Source organism: Amblyomma mixtum, chromosome 5, assembly GCF_055824585.1.
Source record: "Amblyomma mixtum isolate Tamu chromosome 5, ASM5582458v1, whole genome shotgun sequence".
Classification (NCBI taxonomy): domain Eukaryota; kingdom Metazoa; phylum Arthropoda; class Arachnida; order Ixodida; family Ixodidae; genus Amblyomma; species Amblyomma mixtum.
The window spans coordinates 68,530,333-68,545,297 of NC_143016.1; the positions used below are offsets into that span (position 1 = coordinate 68,530,333).

At 46.5% G+C, this 14,965-nt stretch overlaps 1 protein-coding gene across 2 annotated transcripts in view; it reads left to right on the plus strand.

Moving 5' to 3' along the window:
- LOC149342509 (uncharacterized) overlaps window positions 1-14,965 on the plus strand; it is a 63,872-nt gene that overhangs the window by 19,465 nt on the left and 29,442 nt on the right. For both annotated transcript variants that reach the window (XM_089544898.1, XM_089544899.1), the window contains 5 exons: window positions 1,308-1,413; window positions 3,883-4,157; window positions 4,807-5,085; window positions 6,363-6,492; window positions 12,672-12,946. In XM_089544898.1, the coding sequence (XP_089401024.1) occupies window positions 1,308-1,413; window positions 3,883-4,157; window positions 4,807-5,085; window positions 6,363-6,492; window positions 12,672-12,946 (1,065 nt within the window). The remainder of the gene's footprint in view (window positions 1-1,307; window positions 1,414-3,882; window positions 4,158-4,806; window positions 5,086-6,362; window positions 6,493-12,671; window positions 12,947-14,965) is intronic.

Consider the following 14,965-nt stretch of genomic DNA (forward strand, 5'->3'; position numbering starts at 1 on the left):
CATTGCTGGTGATGAGCCTTGGCTTTCGTAGAACGGTGGGGTCTGGCAGAGCAAGATGCACTTCAGTATTCAGTCATACTGCAAGCTAAAAATTTTGGGCCCAAGCAGGAGGGGCAGTCCATAAGAATGCAGATACAAAAGCTATTATGCGAAAAACAAAGCCCCACAAAGCACTGAAAGAACACATCCGGCTTACACTACAATTCACTAAAATGACTTTGAAACGTATCTAAAAAGCATCAGTTTAAAAAGCGTCAATGGGGAGAGAACGCAAATCTCAAACTGTGCGCGGGAAGGATCTGCATTACTGCGTGTTTGAATTGCAAAAATGAGTCCTAATGTGTATAGATGAGTATGTCGAGTCCTTCTGGAACTAACATGCCTTTATGCAAATGGCTAGCTGGGTATTAATTTTGCCTGAAAGAATGTTGCCGAGTAACGGAAGACGGTTGATTTTCCCTTTTTTTTCGCTTTTAATGCTTGGATATCATAGTTTTTGCAGGAACATGACTACTCGCTGTAATTGCGGAGCGGTGCCAGGAAGCAATTGTGGCAAGCGGATTCCGCGCCCAAAAACCGGAACCAGTTCCGCGAGGCAGCCTCTCTGCCTCCCATGCTCATATCTCGCTATTCGAGCAGGATTCAGTTGCCTGGGGAGGATTAAGGACACCGCTCCAAATTGACCAGTGGAATCCGTCGCAAGTTTGTGCACATGCATTTGAAACACTGAAAAATTTGACGCTAGGGCACGGGCGCTTTATATTTCGTTATATTTAATTCGTCCCACCACAATAAAACTTGTATAAAATGCATACACAAAACAGCCAAACAAAAGTTTGAAACTAATGTCTCCCCATGGTGTTGATTAAGGTTCTTACACGTTAACCCATCGACAGTTTGTATGTCACTCTGCACCCCAGATGCCTGACATATTCTGTTAAATAGGGCCAGGCCCCGAGTTCGAACCCCATAGCAGTAGCAGCTCCTTTAAAATGTGAAATGCGAAAACGACCTTGTACCATGATTTCAGTGTTCATTTAAGTGGGGAAAGAAAAGGGGGGGGGGGGTGGTATAGAGAGGGGGTAGTTCTTCAGTGGCCGGGACTTGCTCAGAGTAATCCACTACTGCAAACCTGGTGCCCGTGGCAAAGATCTTGGCGGCATAATGGATTGTTTTTGTCGGATACTCTCAAAACAGTACCCAGCCTGAAATATCAACGTCGCAAAGTTTATTCCTGCTCGCGAGTTATTTTCTGTTGATTTTTCGCAACGCAAGCACTTTGTTAAGAAAAAGTGACCGAAACGCAGGTTCAACTCCGAAGCAGAGTGCATCGCCATTTGCGGGGAAGGAAAGCCTCCAGGAGATCAAACAACCACAACGACCACGCCGAGACCACCGCCCCCGCGGGAGAAGGTAAATATATCTCTGAGCGCTCTAGAATTTCCGTACTATTGCACCACAGTCGCCAGAGACGGAAACAGAGCTGCAAGTGAGCACATATGCTTTTTATTTACGATGACGTAATTAGTGCGCTGCTCTTCACTCACGCTTTTAGTCAGAACTAAGTGGCGATATCTATCGGTATGCTCATTTGTTTCCCCGCCTCTCACATATCCTGTATTTCGTTGAACCATGCTTCCTATACAGCTTCTTTGTTTAGTCATTGGCTCACATGAGCTAAAATAACCGCTCGAAAGGAAGGCTTTTTCCGCACATCATATGTTGTGCTTTCGATACTGTCTGTCTTCTCGCGCACGATGTAGTTCAAAAGAACCTTAGTCGACCCTGTTAACTGACTTTTAAAAAGTGACAGGCCTGAAAACGAATGCGCAGTGAGTTTGAGCGCTTACTATTTCCTCAGTTTGTGGAGTGAATGGGGCGAAGTGTGGTTTCGTGCTCCAAATTTTCGCAGTTCAGGGTATAAGTGCTTCGCAGCATGTTGGGCAAAAGTGTCGTTGAATCGTAGACGAACTATGGACTACAATGCGTTATGTTTAAATATATCGGCCACCTTCTGTAGCCCTTTTCAGACCGCTGGCGTAGCCGTAGACTGGAGGTCATCTATTACTGCATGTCGCAGACCTTGGGAGCAGAAGGCAATTGTAGATTATTGTGCAGTAACCAGGACGCTTCGATTATAAATCGATAATGATGGCTGTCAGTGAGTGACGTAACTTAATGTTGTGGACTAAGTGTGCCTCCTTTTTCAGCAGGAGTAGCTAAGGTCACAAAATCCTTCGGTTGCAGCAAAGTGCTTCGCTGAAGCTGCACTTAGCGGCTTTTCTGAAAATATGGGCATGTACATTCGTTTCGTTCCGACTCTTTTTGCGCTTCAGGAAGAATATTCTACACTCCTTTCTTGAGAGCAACCACACCCCTCGTTCCGCGTTAACACTGCTGAAACGTATAAATTTTGAAGTCCTCTTAAATAAACGTGCTGCGAACCCTGAATTCTAAAACACCCCGTCCAATTCTTGTACAGTAAAAGTCGATACTGTTACTCTCCCCGGCTATTTTGGTGCTCGTTTGGCAGCAAAGGAGATATTTCATATTCAGCAAATTGAATTTAAAATAAAACATTCATTTTGACGCCACAAAATTCAAAAGCGTGATGTCCAAGCCTTAAAGGGCTCCTTTACCATCGTGTGAAAGAATGGTGATATAACTTCGCCTCAGGGTGCAGAATTATGGGGGGCCTTTCTATCGGCACTACGGCTCCGCGTAAGCAACGTCACTGCTCGCTAACCGCAGGTGGGTTTGTGCTTGAAAGGAACAAAAAGAGGGACTGCAAAGTGTGATCGCTCAGATGCTGCTTATTAAACTTGCAAATACAGAGAACTGGCCAGCTGTCTACAAAAAATCAACGACGCATTTCTCGGAAATGAAAGGCGACGTTAGAAGCGCTCCGACTTAACGGGTGGTGCAGAGGCGCGACTTCGGCAGTATCGGCGGCGAACGTTTGCACGCGCTGAGAACGGCGGCCGGGTCTTCCCGCTTCCGCCGCATCTTTGGGGCATAGCCATCCCCAGGCATTTGTCGGGGGAGGTGACAACAGCAAAAGTTTGCTGCGCTTGCTTCTAATGCCTTCCTTACAAAATTTTCTTACAGTCTATAGACTGTCCATAGACTTCTGTCGATGAAGTAAATAGACTCTCTATAGACAAATCCCGAAGAATAGTCTATAGGCAATAAAAATGCTATGATGACAATCTATGAAGTAGATATACTCTCTATAGACAAACCACGAATAATAGTCTATAGGCAATACAAATGCTATAGTCTATAGACTATCTATATATTTATCGCCATACACTTTTTGTAGACTTTTGTAGTCTATGGACTATCAACAGACAAAAAGAAATATCGATAGGAAGGCAATAGAGTCTCTAAGAAGTCTATAGACTATCTATAGACCATTTTTATAAGAGCTGGAACCAATAGTCCAGCGTCAGGGCGCAGGATCTTCACTCCTTCTGCTTACGCCATGAGGGAGTTTTCCTCTTCGCCCAGCCGGCGCTGTTCCTAGCATGCTGGTATGATGGTCGGCCGCCTCGAGGCGAAAGGGGAAACAGGTTTTCCACAGGAATAGCCGGTTAAAACTATCCACACGGCACCGCAGTTTGCCCCCTGAAGAGGCCGGTGACGGCGACACCTATATTTAATATTTTGGCTTTGTCTAGCTTACGAAACATACATTTTTAGTTAAAAAGCCTTATTGCTACTAAAACGTGGTGATAGGTCGACACAGACTACCACCAATTGCTCCTCAGTGCAGATTTAAAATCGAGCGGTATCACCTTGCTTATCAAGCAGTGAAACTATATAGTTACGACACTGCATCGCGCGCTTGAAAACGGCCCCTTTGCGCGACTTTCACCGCAGTGTCACCGGGTGAAGAGCTACTTCAAGTTCTGCGAAAAGAGCAATGTCGGCTACTACTACGACGGCCACCAACATAAGTGCTACTCGACCCGGGACAAGGAGCACTACGTGTGCTACACTGGACCCAACCGGTTCCGCACCGAGCAAGACTGCCGCAGAGCGTGCGTGACGCCTTCCGACAAGAACAAGGGCCAAATGTGCGACGATGAGCGCCACTTGGTTCCCTGCGAAAGCTCTCACCTGACCGTCACATGGTGGTTCTACAACTCCACGCTGTAAGCTGGAAAAAGGATTTCGATTTTTTTGTTCTCGCAATATCAGAAAGTCGGAGAGAGGCTGTGCTCTGATTTACGTGCTCACGTTAACGCTGCTCACTGTTGATTTGACGTTGCCGCGTTTTAAATTTATGTGCTTCGCACAAAATTTTCTCTTCAAGTGCTGGACCTAGATTTATTTGCTTGGCGTGTCTCGTCTGCATGGTTCAAACTGATTTTGTTAGTAGGACAAATAAGCTTCAGGAGTAACTCTAAACAATAAAATGCTCAGTAAGCCTGCACGCGTGGAATGCTGAAACAGGTAATATAGTGGATATTCAGTGTATGATTAATGGTTTGTTGATAGAAATGTAAGTTGCTCCTTATCACCGCAGACATGGCTTGTAACTACGAGTCATACACAAGTAAAATAATACTACCCGCTCTGTTGACAGCGGGAACAGCCGAGTGGCTTAATGCTTCTCATAAAAACAAAACAAACTCTTTTTTGGACAACGTCATGGATAGAGGTCAGTGGCATCTAAGGAAAGCTCTATAGCGCCAGTAAGTCTGTAAACTTTGAGAGCGTGCTTTCACCGTGATAGCTTTAGAAAGGAAATAGGAATTCGATGCGCTTTAACATGGCTGCCCGCGCTTCTCTACTTTCCAGGCAAACGTGCAAGGAGTGGCCATACGAGGACGGCAAGTGCCCCGCTCTCAGGGTCGGAGTAAAATATTTCGGGTCCCGGGACGAATGTTCGCAGAACTGCGCCGGGAGGGGTTCTGCAAAACCAGACGGATGTCATGCCCCGTCGTACGGCGTAACCTGCCCCGCTACAGTTATGGCGAATCCCTACTTCGCATTCAACTCCACAGGCGGCATCTGGCGGTGCTACATGGCCGACATCAACACGATCAGGGATCACCGGTGCCTAGAAGAGAAGCGACGGTGAGCTCGCGCAGAGATTACGCAGAGCACTGTGCGTGGCCCAAAAATGTATTTTTCTTTAACTGCAATGAGTGTGACTACACAAAGCGCCGTCTAGCTGCTGAAGTTCCAAGATGTCTTAAAATTATCACGCGTCTTGAAACAAACCATGCCAAATTTTCTAGAGATGGCCCCATTTCTTCTGAACAATGACCACATGCGATAGAGGCGCGCGATTAAAACTGCGACTTCAACTCTAAGCCCTTCTTGTTTGATTCCTTCCGTTCCTCTTTCAGTATCTCTCATTAACACACTCCGCCACTGATTGGCGGTCGATCACTTTATAGTTACTCGCTTATCACTTATGTTTCGAGCAGCCACAGAGGCTCAGTGGTTACGGCGCTCGGCTGCTGACCCGAAAGGCGCGGGTTCGATCCCGACCGAAGTGGTCGAATTTCGATGGAGGCGAAATTCTAGGCGCTTGTGTACTGTGCGATGTCAGTGCACGAAGAACCTCAGCAGGTCGAAATTTCCAGAGGCCTTCACTACTGCGTTCCTCATAGCTTGAGTCGCTTTGAGACTTTAAACCCTCATAAACCGCAATAAAACGTTAATCTCGCTGGGAAGCATATAAACACCCAGAGCAACGTTTACGCAATACATATAGAAGTTTTATTGAATTCAGCGTCTGAAAGCAACCCAGGCTACGAGGGACGTCCTAGTGGAAGGCTGTAAATAATTTAGACGACCCGGGGTTCCTTATCATGCACTGACATCGCACATTACACGCGCCTTTAGTATTTTGCCTCCATCGAAATAAGACTCTCGCAACCGGGATTGAACCCGCGTCTTCATCATCTAGAAGTACGCCACAAATAAACAGTGGCTGCATTACCAGCGAAAAGCCGAGAATATGTCCACTAAATTCACTTAGAATTAACATTATACAAGGCAAAGCGTCCACTGTGCGGCAGATGTGCTTAGCACGCCGGTATAATTGACAACCACGCAAAATGGATTGTGCTGCGGCTGTTTACGCAACGAAAAGGTGCTGGTAGCGCCCTCTATTGAATGATTTCAACCCCCTTTCCAGAACCGCAGGCAAATACTAGGTGCCTGCTCCTTGGCCACTTCGCCCTAATACGTTATATTGGATATTTTGAATGTCTACTATGAAAAATATATCCAGGGTTATTAAGCATTAACTTTGCACCCAGCAAATCCGTTTCCGCGTTCTCAGCACCCGACCTTTTGCGACGTCAAACCGCCGTTGTTAAAGGAACGCCGACGGAACGCAGGTTCGACACCGAAGAAGACTGCAGGGTTACCTGCGACCGTGGGTATACTCCAGTACCGACCATGAAAACAGCCTCACCGACTCCAGTACCGACCATGAAAACAGACCGACCGGACGTAATAAGAGAGGTGGTAAGCACAAACGGACACTGCAAAGATTATTTCGCGCGAACTTTCGCTGAAGCGAAAAGCTTCACTACCCGCACCACAGACGCGCTTCGCGTGAGCCGTCGGAGCCAAGATTTGCCGCAGCTGCGCATGAGCGAAACCGAGTGAGGTCACACGCGGCACAAATAAAAAAATAAATTAAAGAGAAACAGTGCGCCAGGAAACACACATATCTATAATCCCGAACCGCGCCGTAAGGGCCTTAAGGAAAATTAAATGAAATGAAAATTGGTTTTAAGGAAAGCAAATGCCTGTCTCTTATATCTTGCTGTACACCCAAAAGGAATGGACACCACAGTACGTCTCTAAAGGAACCTTCTAAGACAGCACCGTATTCACTACACGTGCGTCTCCTCCTCCGCCTCCGTAAAGGCAGTGTGTGGACTGCCGAACGCCTGAAGGAAGGAAGGAAGGAAAAACTTTATTTTACTCTAGTCCTTTTTCCTGCGGTTTGGGAGCATCTTCAGAGACGTTTTCTCCTTGATTTTACCCCCAGGAGTCTTCTCTGTCGAAGTCGTCCGCCTCTAATCAGTGGTCGGTTGCCCTCAGTCCAGGGCTCCGCTGGCCACTGCCGCCCGTTGAGCTCGCTGTACCAGACCTTCTTGGTCTTCACAGCGGTCGCTGGACAGCAGAGTCTCCCACTGCTCCGCACCCGAACGCCTGAACACTTATCGTGGTGCTCCCAGCCATGACGTCATACCAAGCATAACTGCAGCTTTTCGCTTGTATATCCAGGCTTAACCAGTGCTAAGCCACTGCCTATTTTTTTTTGAAGCGCCAAGCTTCACTAGGCTAGTCAACACCGAGGCTAGCGTGGGCCCCGACGTCAGAAAAAGCCACAGGTGCGCATGCGCGAACTGCGTGACGTCACGGTGGACACCCGAACCGCGCCGTAAGGGAAGGAAAATGAAAAGAAAATTGGTTTTAAGGAAAGGAAACGACGCCTGTCTCTCTCTCTCTCATATCTCCATGGATACCTTGAACACCGCCCTAAGGACCTTAAGGAAAATGTAATGAAATGAAAATTGCTTTTAAGGGAAGGAAACCCCTGTGTCTCATATCTTGGTGTACACCCGAAAGGAGTGACATCAGACGCTGCACAAATCAAAAAATAAAGAAAAGACAAGCAGTGCGTGAGGAACCTCTCACATCTCCGTGGATACCCGAACCGCGCCGTAAGGGCATTAAGGAAAAATAAATGAAATGAAAATTGGTTTTAAGGAAAGGAAATGACTGTCTCTCATATCTTGGTGCACACGGAAAAGAAATGGACACCGCACTACGTCTCTAAAGCAAGCTTCTAAGACAACACTGTATTCACTACACGCGCGGCTCCTCCTCCGCCTTCCCGCAGCTTTTCGCTTCGAGATATCCAGGCTTGACCTTAGCTAAGCCACAGTCAAATTTTTTTTTTATTGCGAAAGGAATACTAGTTGCACTTTCAGCCCATCGCGTAGCGAGGCTGGTAGCTACCATATTAGCATATTGGATTGGACTGAATTAGATTACATTGGTTTAGATTGGATTGAATTGGATTGGATTGTATAACCGATGCATCACCACAAGTCTAACCACAAGCACCACCACCAGCTACACTACCAGCTGAACCATGGCGTAGCTACGGATATTGCTTTCGCAATTGCCGGGCTTAACCAAGCTAAGCCATAGCCATTTTTTATTTTTTACAGCAACCACACCTCTCGTTCAACATTTTTCGTTTACAAAACTGCTGAAATGTATAAATTTTGAAGTCCTCTTCAATAAACGTGCCGCGAACCTTGCATTCAAAAACATCCCGTCCAACTGTTGTCCACTAAAAATCGATACTATAACTCTATCCGGCTATTTGGGTGTTCGTTTGGCAGAAAAGGAGATATTTAATATTGAGCAATTTGAATTAAAAAAAAAATTGCCAGTGGTTTAGCTCACGTTAAACCGGGTAAATTGCGTTAGCAGTGGCAACTTCAGGAATACGCTGTTTTTCGAGTCTTCGCGCGCGTTCTTCTGGCGATTCTTCGGCGTGTTGCCTTCGCCTGGTAGCACTGCGGCGTTCCTGAGGAGTCAGGTGTTGAGATTCTTCGATGACCAATGACGTGGAACCACCCTGCGAGGCATAACGTTGTCACCGAGCTGCATCCTTAACATGACGCTTTGAAAGACGTGGCAGTGCTACAGCAGTGGATGCAGGTGGGGTCTGAGATCGAGGTAGATGTGGGCGCAAATGTACGTGTTCGGGTAAGAATGGGTTTGAAGTCTTCTCCAAGCCACCTCTTGGTGTTTGGAGACTGAATTGTGTGGTGGAGGATAGATTCTTCTAGAGAGTTTGCAGAATTGGGTAATGTCGTGGTACGAAATCACTGCCTCCATCTCAGATTCCCCTGAACGAGAGCCCACCGCTCGGCCGACAAAAGCTCGAGCGTGTTGGTGGGCTGCTTCGTTCCCTGGGTTCTCTGAATGGGCAGGAGTCCATACAAGTTCTATTCCTCGTTGTAGTGTAATATTTGTGAGGATGTTTCTAGCAGTTAGGGATATTATACCGCGGGAGAAGTTGCGTATGGCAGTCTTGCAATCACTGAGAGTGACGTCAGCGTGAGTATTTGCTATGGCCAAGGCTATGGCCGCTTCTCCTGCTTGATCCGCGAACCTCGCCGTAACGGGAAAGGAGGAAGATGGGAGTGAATGAAGACACCGTATCCACTAGACGCGCCTTTGTTCATTCCAAACCATCGAGCTGGCATGGCGGAGTGGTTAGCGTGCTCGTCTCGCACTCCGGAGACCCTGGTTAGATTTATTTATTTATTTATTTGTGGTGTCTGAATAGAAATTAAATTGCCTAAGCATTATTACTGAATTAGTCATTAATTATTATGCATAACAGGTACATTAATTCAACAATACTCATGACATCCGTAGAACAACTGGCTTGTTTAAGAGTCACTTGACGTTCGTACACAAGCTGCACAGCAGCGTTTCGCACTGCGCGCCAATGCTGCTAACGCCGGCTTCGAAGGCCAGAAGTGGCGGACCTCCTAGTATCGCCAACTTTCGTAGTCAGAGCAAACTGCTGTCGCCACTGCCGCGCGGCGCGCCGGCGGCGCTGCCATCTAGCGGAGCGCGACTGAAGCAACGGCGCGCCACCTGCTCGGCGAAGCGGCTGTTCAAAGTCATCCGTCACTACCCACATGGGCTACGCGACGAGGCGAAAGCTAGAGTAGTATTGCTAACGCAATAATAAAACATTTATTTTGACGGCACAAGATCCAAACGCATGACGTCAAAGCCTTAAAGGACTCCTTTACCGTCGTGTGAAAAAACGGTGATGTAACTTCGCCTCAGGGTGTAAAATTATGGGGGGGGCCTTTCGCCCCGCACTATGGCTCCGCGCAAGCAGCGACTTTGCTCGCCAACCGCAGTGGGGTTCGTGCTTGAAGAGAACAAAATGAGGGACTAGAAAGTGTGATCGCTCATATGCTGTTTATTAAACTTGCAAATACAAAGCACATGCCAGCCAGCTATCTAGGAAACATCAGCGACGCATTTCTCGGAAATGAAAGGCGACATTAGAAGGGCTTCCGTCTTAACGGGTGGTGCAGTGGCACGACTTCGGCAGTATCGGCGGCGAACGTTCGCACGCGCTGAGAACGGCGGCCGGGTCTTCCCGCGAGCGCGGCATCTTTGGGGCAGAGCCATCCCCAGGCATTTGTCGGGGAAGGTGACAATAGCCCACGTTTGCTCCGCTTGCTTCTGCTGCCTGGAACCAAAACTCCAGCGGCAGGGAGCGAGATCTTCACTCCTTCCGCTTCCCCCACGAGGCAGCTTTCCTCTTCGCCCAGCCGGCGCTGTGACTAGCATGATGCTGGTGAAGGTCGGCCGCCTCGAGGTGGAGGGGGAAACAGGCTTTAAGGCGAAAGCCTTTAATGCCTCATACTGTTGTGTCCAAGATGTGTTACCAAATGTGTCGGCGTTTCGGATGCATGCCTAATATGGGCATATGCCAATCAATAGCCATTCAATACTTAATCAGGTGCAATCGAAAGACATCAGAACACGATATAAAGAAATTTCATGATTATATTATTGTACTTAATGACTAACTGACTAATTGGTAATTAGTAGTAGTTAAAAAGTGGCATGTGAGACAGTGCAATCCGCTTCCACCTTAACTAGCACTTATGAATCAGTGTACTAGTTAAGGTCACTTTAAGTATCACTAACCATACATTAACTAGCATCAAGAAATATGCAAGCCATGCTTAACTATCGTTAATGCTCAGACGTTTCTAGACGTTTTATAAACAGTGAGTCGAACAATCTAGAGAGTTCCGTCACTTGACAGGTGAGCGACAGGACATGATGGATGCCATTAGAACAATGGTAAAGAGCAATTAGCCTAACTAACCTTTCTAGCGAGACCACACAAATAAATAAAACAGAGTAGAAAATTGGTGGTTAGGGAATCGAACCAGGGTCTGCGGAGTACGAGACTAGCACGCTAACCACTCCGCAATGCCAGCTCAATGGTTTGGATAAACAAAGGCGCTGCTAATAGGCGTCCTCGTTCACTCCCATTTTGCTCCCTTCCCTTATGGCGAGGTTCAGGTGTCCACCGAGATATGCGAGAGAGATACATTTCCTTTCCTGAAAAACCAATTTACCGTCGAGCAAGGCGTAGAGCCGAAAAGGCGATGCCGTTTTGTGGACTCCCTGGCAGAGTTGCAAGACGCTGTCGCGTTCCACACTCGCAAAGCTCAACAGCTTAGCCACACATCAGTGACACAAGCAGCAACACTGCGCTTAAGGCTTTCGCCTCACCGCACTTTAGGTCAACAAATTGGCCCCCTGAATTTCTCCACAAGGAATAGCCGGCTAAAACTGTCTTCACAGCACCGCAGTTTAGCCGCTGAAGGGGCCGGTGACGGCGACACCTGCATTTAAAGGTGCACTGAAGAGGAATCTGAACTCGTCTTTTTGCCGCGGGAACTCGATCTGCACGTTCCTAGCGTTCTTAGAAACTGCGACTTATTGCCCAGTATGGCCGATTTCCCAAATTAAATTGAATTAACGTCCGGCTCCCGCCCTTTCTGTTGAATTCTCCCTCGCACGGTGGGCGGAGTCGACCAACGCGTGGAGTGCCTTTCACCCAGTCCCGTGGCGGCTTGCCGCTCTGCCTTCGGTGCAGTAATACCTAGTAGTCCGTAGTAGCAAATAGTCCGCGCGTATTTTTATTTCTGCGGGCTTATTTTGCGGCTATATTATCTGCGAATGAAACTATTTATTCATGGAAACCTAAAAACAAAATAAAGCTAAAGCAAAGCCTCCACGGAGCTGGCTGAAAGGAACTTCACGGGTTGGTCGACTCCGCCCATCGTACGAGGGAGAATTAAAAAAAAAGGGCGGGAGCCGGACGTTAATTCGATTTAATTAGAGAAATCGGCCATATAGGGCAATAAGTTGCAGTTTCTAAGAATGCTAGGAACGTGTAGATCGAGTTCCCACGGCAAAACGACAAGTTCAGAATCCTCCTCAGTGCACCTTTAATACTTTGGCTTTTCCTAGCTTACGAAACGTATACATTTAGTTGAAGACTTTCCTTCTTCGACGGCCACCACCATCGATCATCAGTTATTCAAGAATGTCATACCTAACATTGTCTAATTAGGATTCATTTTATACTGTGCTATCGTTTTTTTTGTTCTTTTTTTTTCCTGAACGCCTTAGCTAATAATGTATATGTAGAAGTCATGTTTGTACCTTGTCTGTTTCATTAACTCTTGTTCGTTGATCACATCTTTTTTTTTGTTTTGTAACCACTATCCTCTCTAATGACTTAATGGCTCTGAGGCTATAATAAATAAATAAATAAATAAATAAATAAATAAATAAATAAATAAATAAATAAATAAATAAATAAATAAATAAATAAATAAATAAATAAATAAATAAATAAATAAATAAATAAATAAATAAATAAAAGACTTACTGCTACTAAAACATGTTGATCTGTCGACACAGACTACCATCAATTGCTCCTCAGTGTGGATTTAAATCAAGCAGTATCGCCTTGCTTAGCAAGCAGTGAAACTACATAGTTAAGTCACTGCATCGCACGCTTGAAACGGCCCCATGCGCGACTTTCACCGCAGTGTCGCCCGATGAAGAACTACTTCAAGTTCTGCGAAAACGGCAAAGACGGCTACTACTACGACGGCCACCAACACAAGTGCTTCTCGACCCGGGACAAGGAGCACTATCTGTGCTACAGTGGACCCAACCGGTTCCGCACCGCGGAAGACTGCCGCAGAGCGTGCGTGACGCCTTCCGACAAGAACAAGGGCCAAATGTGCGACGATGATCGCCACTTGGTTCCCTGCGACAGCTCTCACCTGACCGTCACATGGTGGTTTTACAACTCCACGCTGTAAGCTGGAAAAAGGAATTAGGTTTTTCTTTCTTCCCGCTATATCAGAAAGACAGAGAGAGCATGTGTCTGATTTACGTGCTCACGTTAATGGTGCTCACTGATGATTTGACGTTGCCGCGTTTTTAATTTACGTTCCATAATACAACATTTTGGGCGAGTTGGTTACCTACATTCATTATTACAGCTCAAAGACGGCACAGCACAAGAAGGGGTCACTACAGCGCTGACTGTCAACTAAATTTTATCCGAGAACAGTAGGGTTTTTATACCACCTGGCGATCAGAACAGGAAAAAAACATACAAGAATAGCTGTAGGCATGCGCAAGGGTACAAGAACGGCGGTTATCCGGCACGTGTCAGATTTCACATTCTAGATATTCGATCTCTTTCTGGGAGAATGCCATTGATGGTGCAGTTATGCACTCTTCCTGCATTCTTATAATCATACAAGCTTCTATTATTTCTCTTGTTAATGTGTCTCGGCGTTTCCCTATGACACTGCATTGCCTATACATCGGTTCACATTTATCGTCGCTGTCATCTTCTGCGCTGCAGTCCCTGCAATGTTTGGCTACGTGGCCTGAGGTAGCCACTGGCCGCTGGCCGCTGTCTCAGCAAAAGGCTGAAAGAGCAGAGTGACAATGTCACACGCGTGGCTACCTCAGGCCACGTAGCTAAACATTGCAGGGACTGCAGCGCAGAAGATGACAGCGACGATAAATGTGAACCGGTCAAATGTTTTAGGGGAATCCCCCAATGTGGAGTAAATTTGTAATACGGTTTGTAATTACTCATTGGCATCCACCAGTGAGAAAGCTGTATAGCTTTCCTCTGCAGCCGTATGGCTGCGCTTGGGTGGATGCCAATGAGTAATTACTCCCTTATTACAAATTTACTCCACCTTGGGGGATTCACCTAAAACATTTGACCAACCCTGTTCCCACTTCGAGTTATTGATCAATTCGCTCTCGCCCTACCATAAGCTTGCCGTCCCGGTTAGCTCAGTAGGTAGAGCGACTGCTCCGGTGAAGCGGTGGTCCCGGGTTCGAACCCCGGACCAGGACGAATTTTTCTTTAACTACGAAGTTCCTGAGTAAGCTGTATAGCTTTCCTTTGTAGCCGTATGGCTGCGCTTGGGTGGATGCCAATGAGTAATTACTCCCTTATTTTAAATGTGAACCGATGTACAGGCAATGCAGTGTCATAGGGAAACACCGAGACACATTAACAAGAGAAATAATAGAAGCTTGTATGATTATAAGACTGCAGGACGAGTGCATAACCGCACCATCGCTGGCATTGTCCCAGAAAGATATCAAACATCTAGAATGTGAAATCTGACACATGCCGGATAACCGCCGTGCTTGTACCCTTGCGCATGCCTACAGCTACTCTTGTATGTTTTTTTTCCTGTTCTGATCGCCAGGTGGTATAAAAACCTTACTGGGCTCGAATAAAATTTAGTTGACAGTCAGCGCTGTTGTGTCCCCTTCTTGTGCTGTGCCGTCTTTGCGCTGTAATAACGAATGAATTAATTTATGTGTTTCGCACAAAACTTTCTCTTCAAGTGCGTGGACCTAGATTTATTTGCTTGGCGTGTCTCGCCTACATGCTTCAAACTGATTTTGTTAGTCGGACAAAGAAACATCGGGAGCAATGGTAAACAATAAAATGCTCAGTAAGCCTGCACGCGTGGGTTGCTGAAACAGGTATTATAGTGGATATTCACAGTATGATTAATGATTTGTTTATGAAATTGTAAATTGCTCCTGATCACGGCCCACATGGCTAGTAACTACGAGTCATAAACGAGCAAAATAACGCTACTCACTCAGCCGACAGCGGGAGCAGTGGATTGGATTAAGCATTAATCCAATCGACTGTTCCCGCTGTTCCAACAAAGAAACAAACAAACAAACAAACAAACAAACAAACAAATGAACTGTTTTCTTTTTGGTCAACGTCATGGACAGAGGTCAGTGGCATCTAAGGAAATTTCTGTTCCGCCAGTAAGTC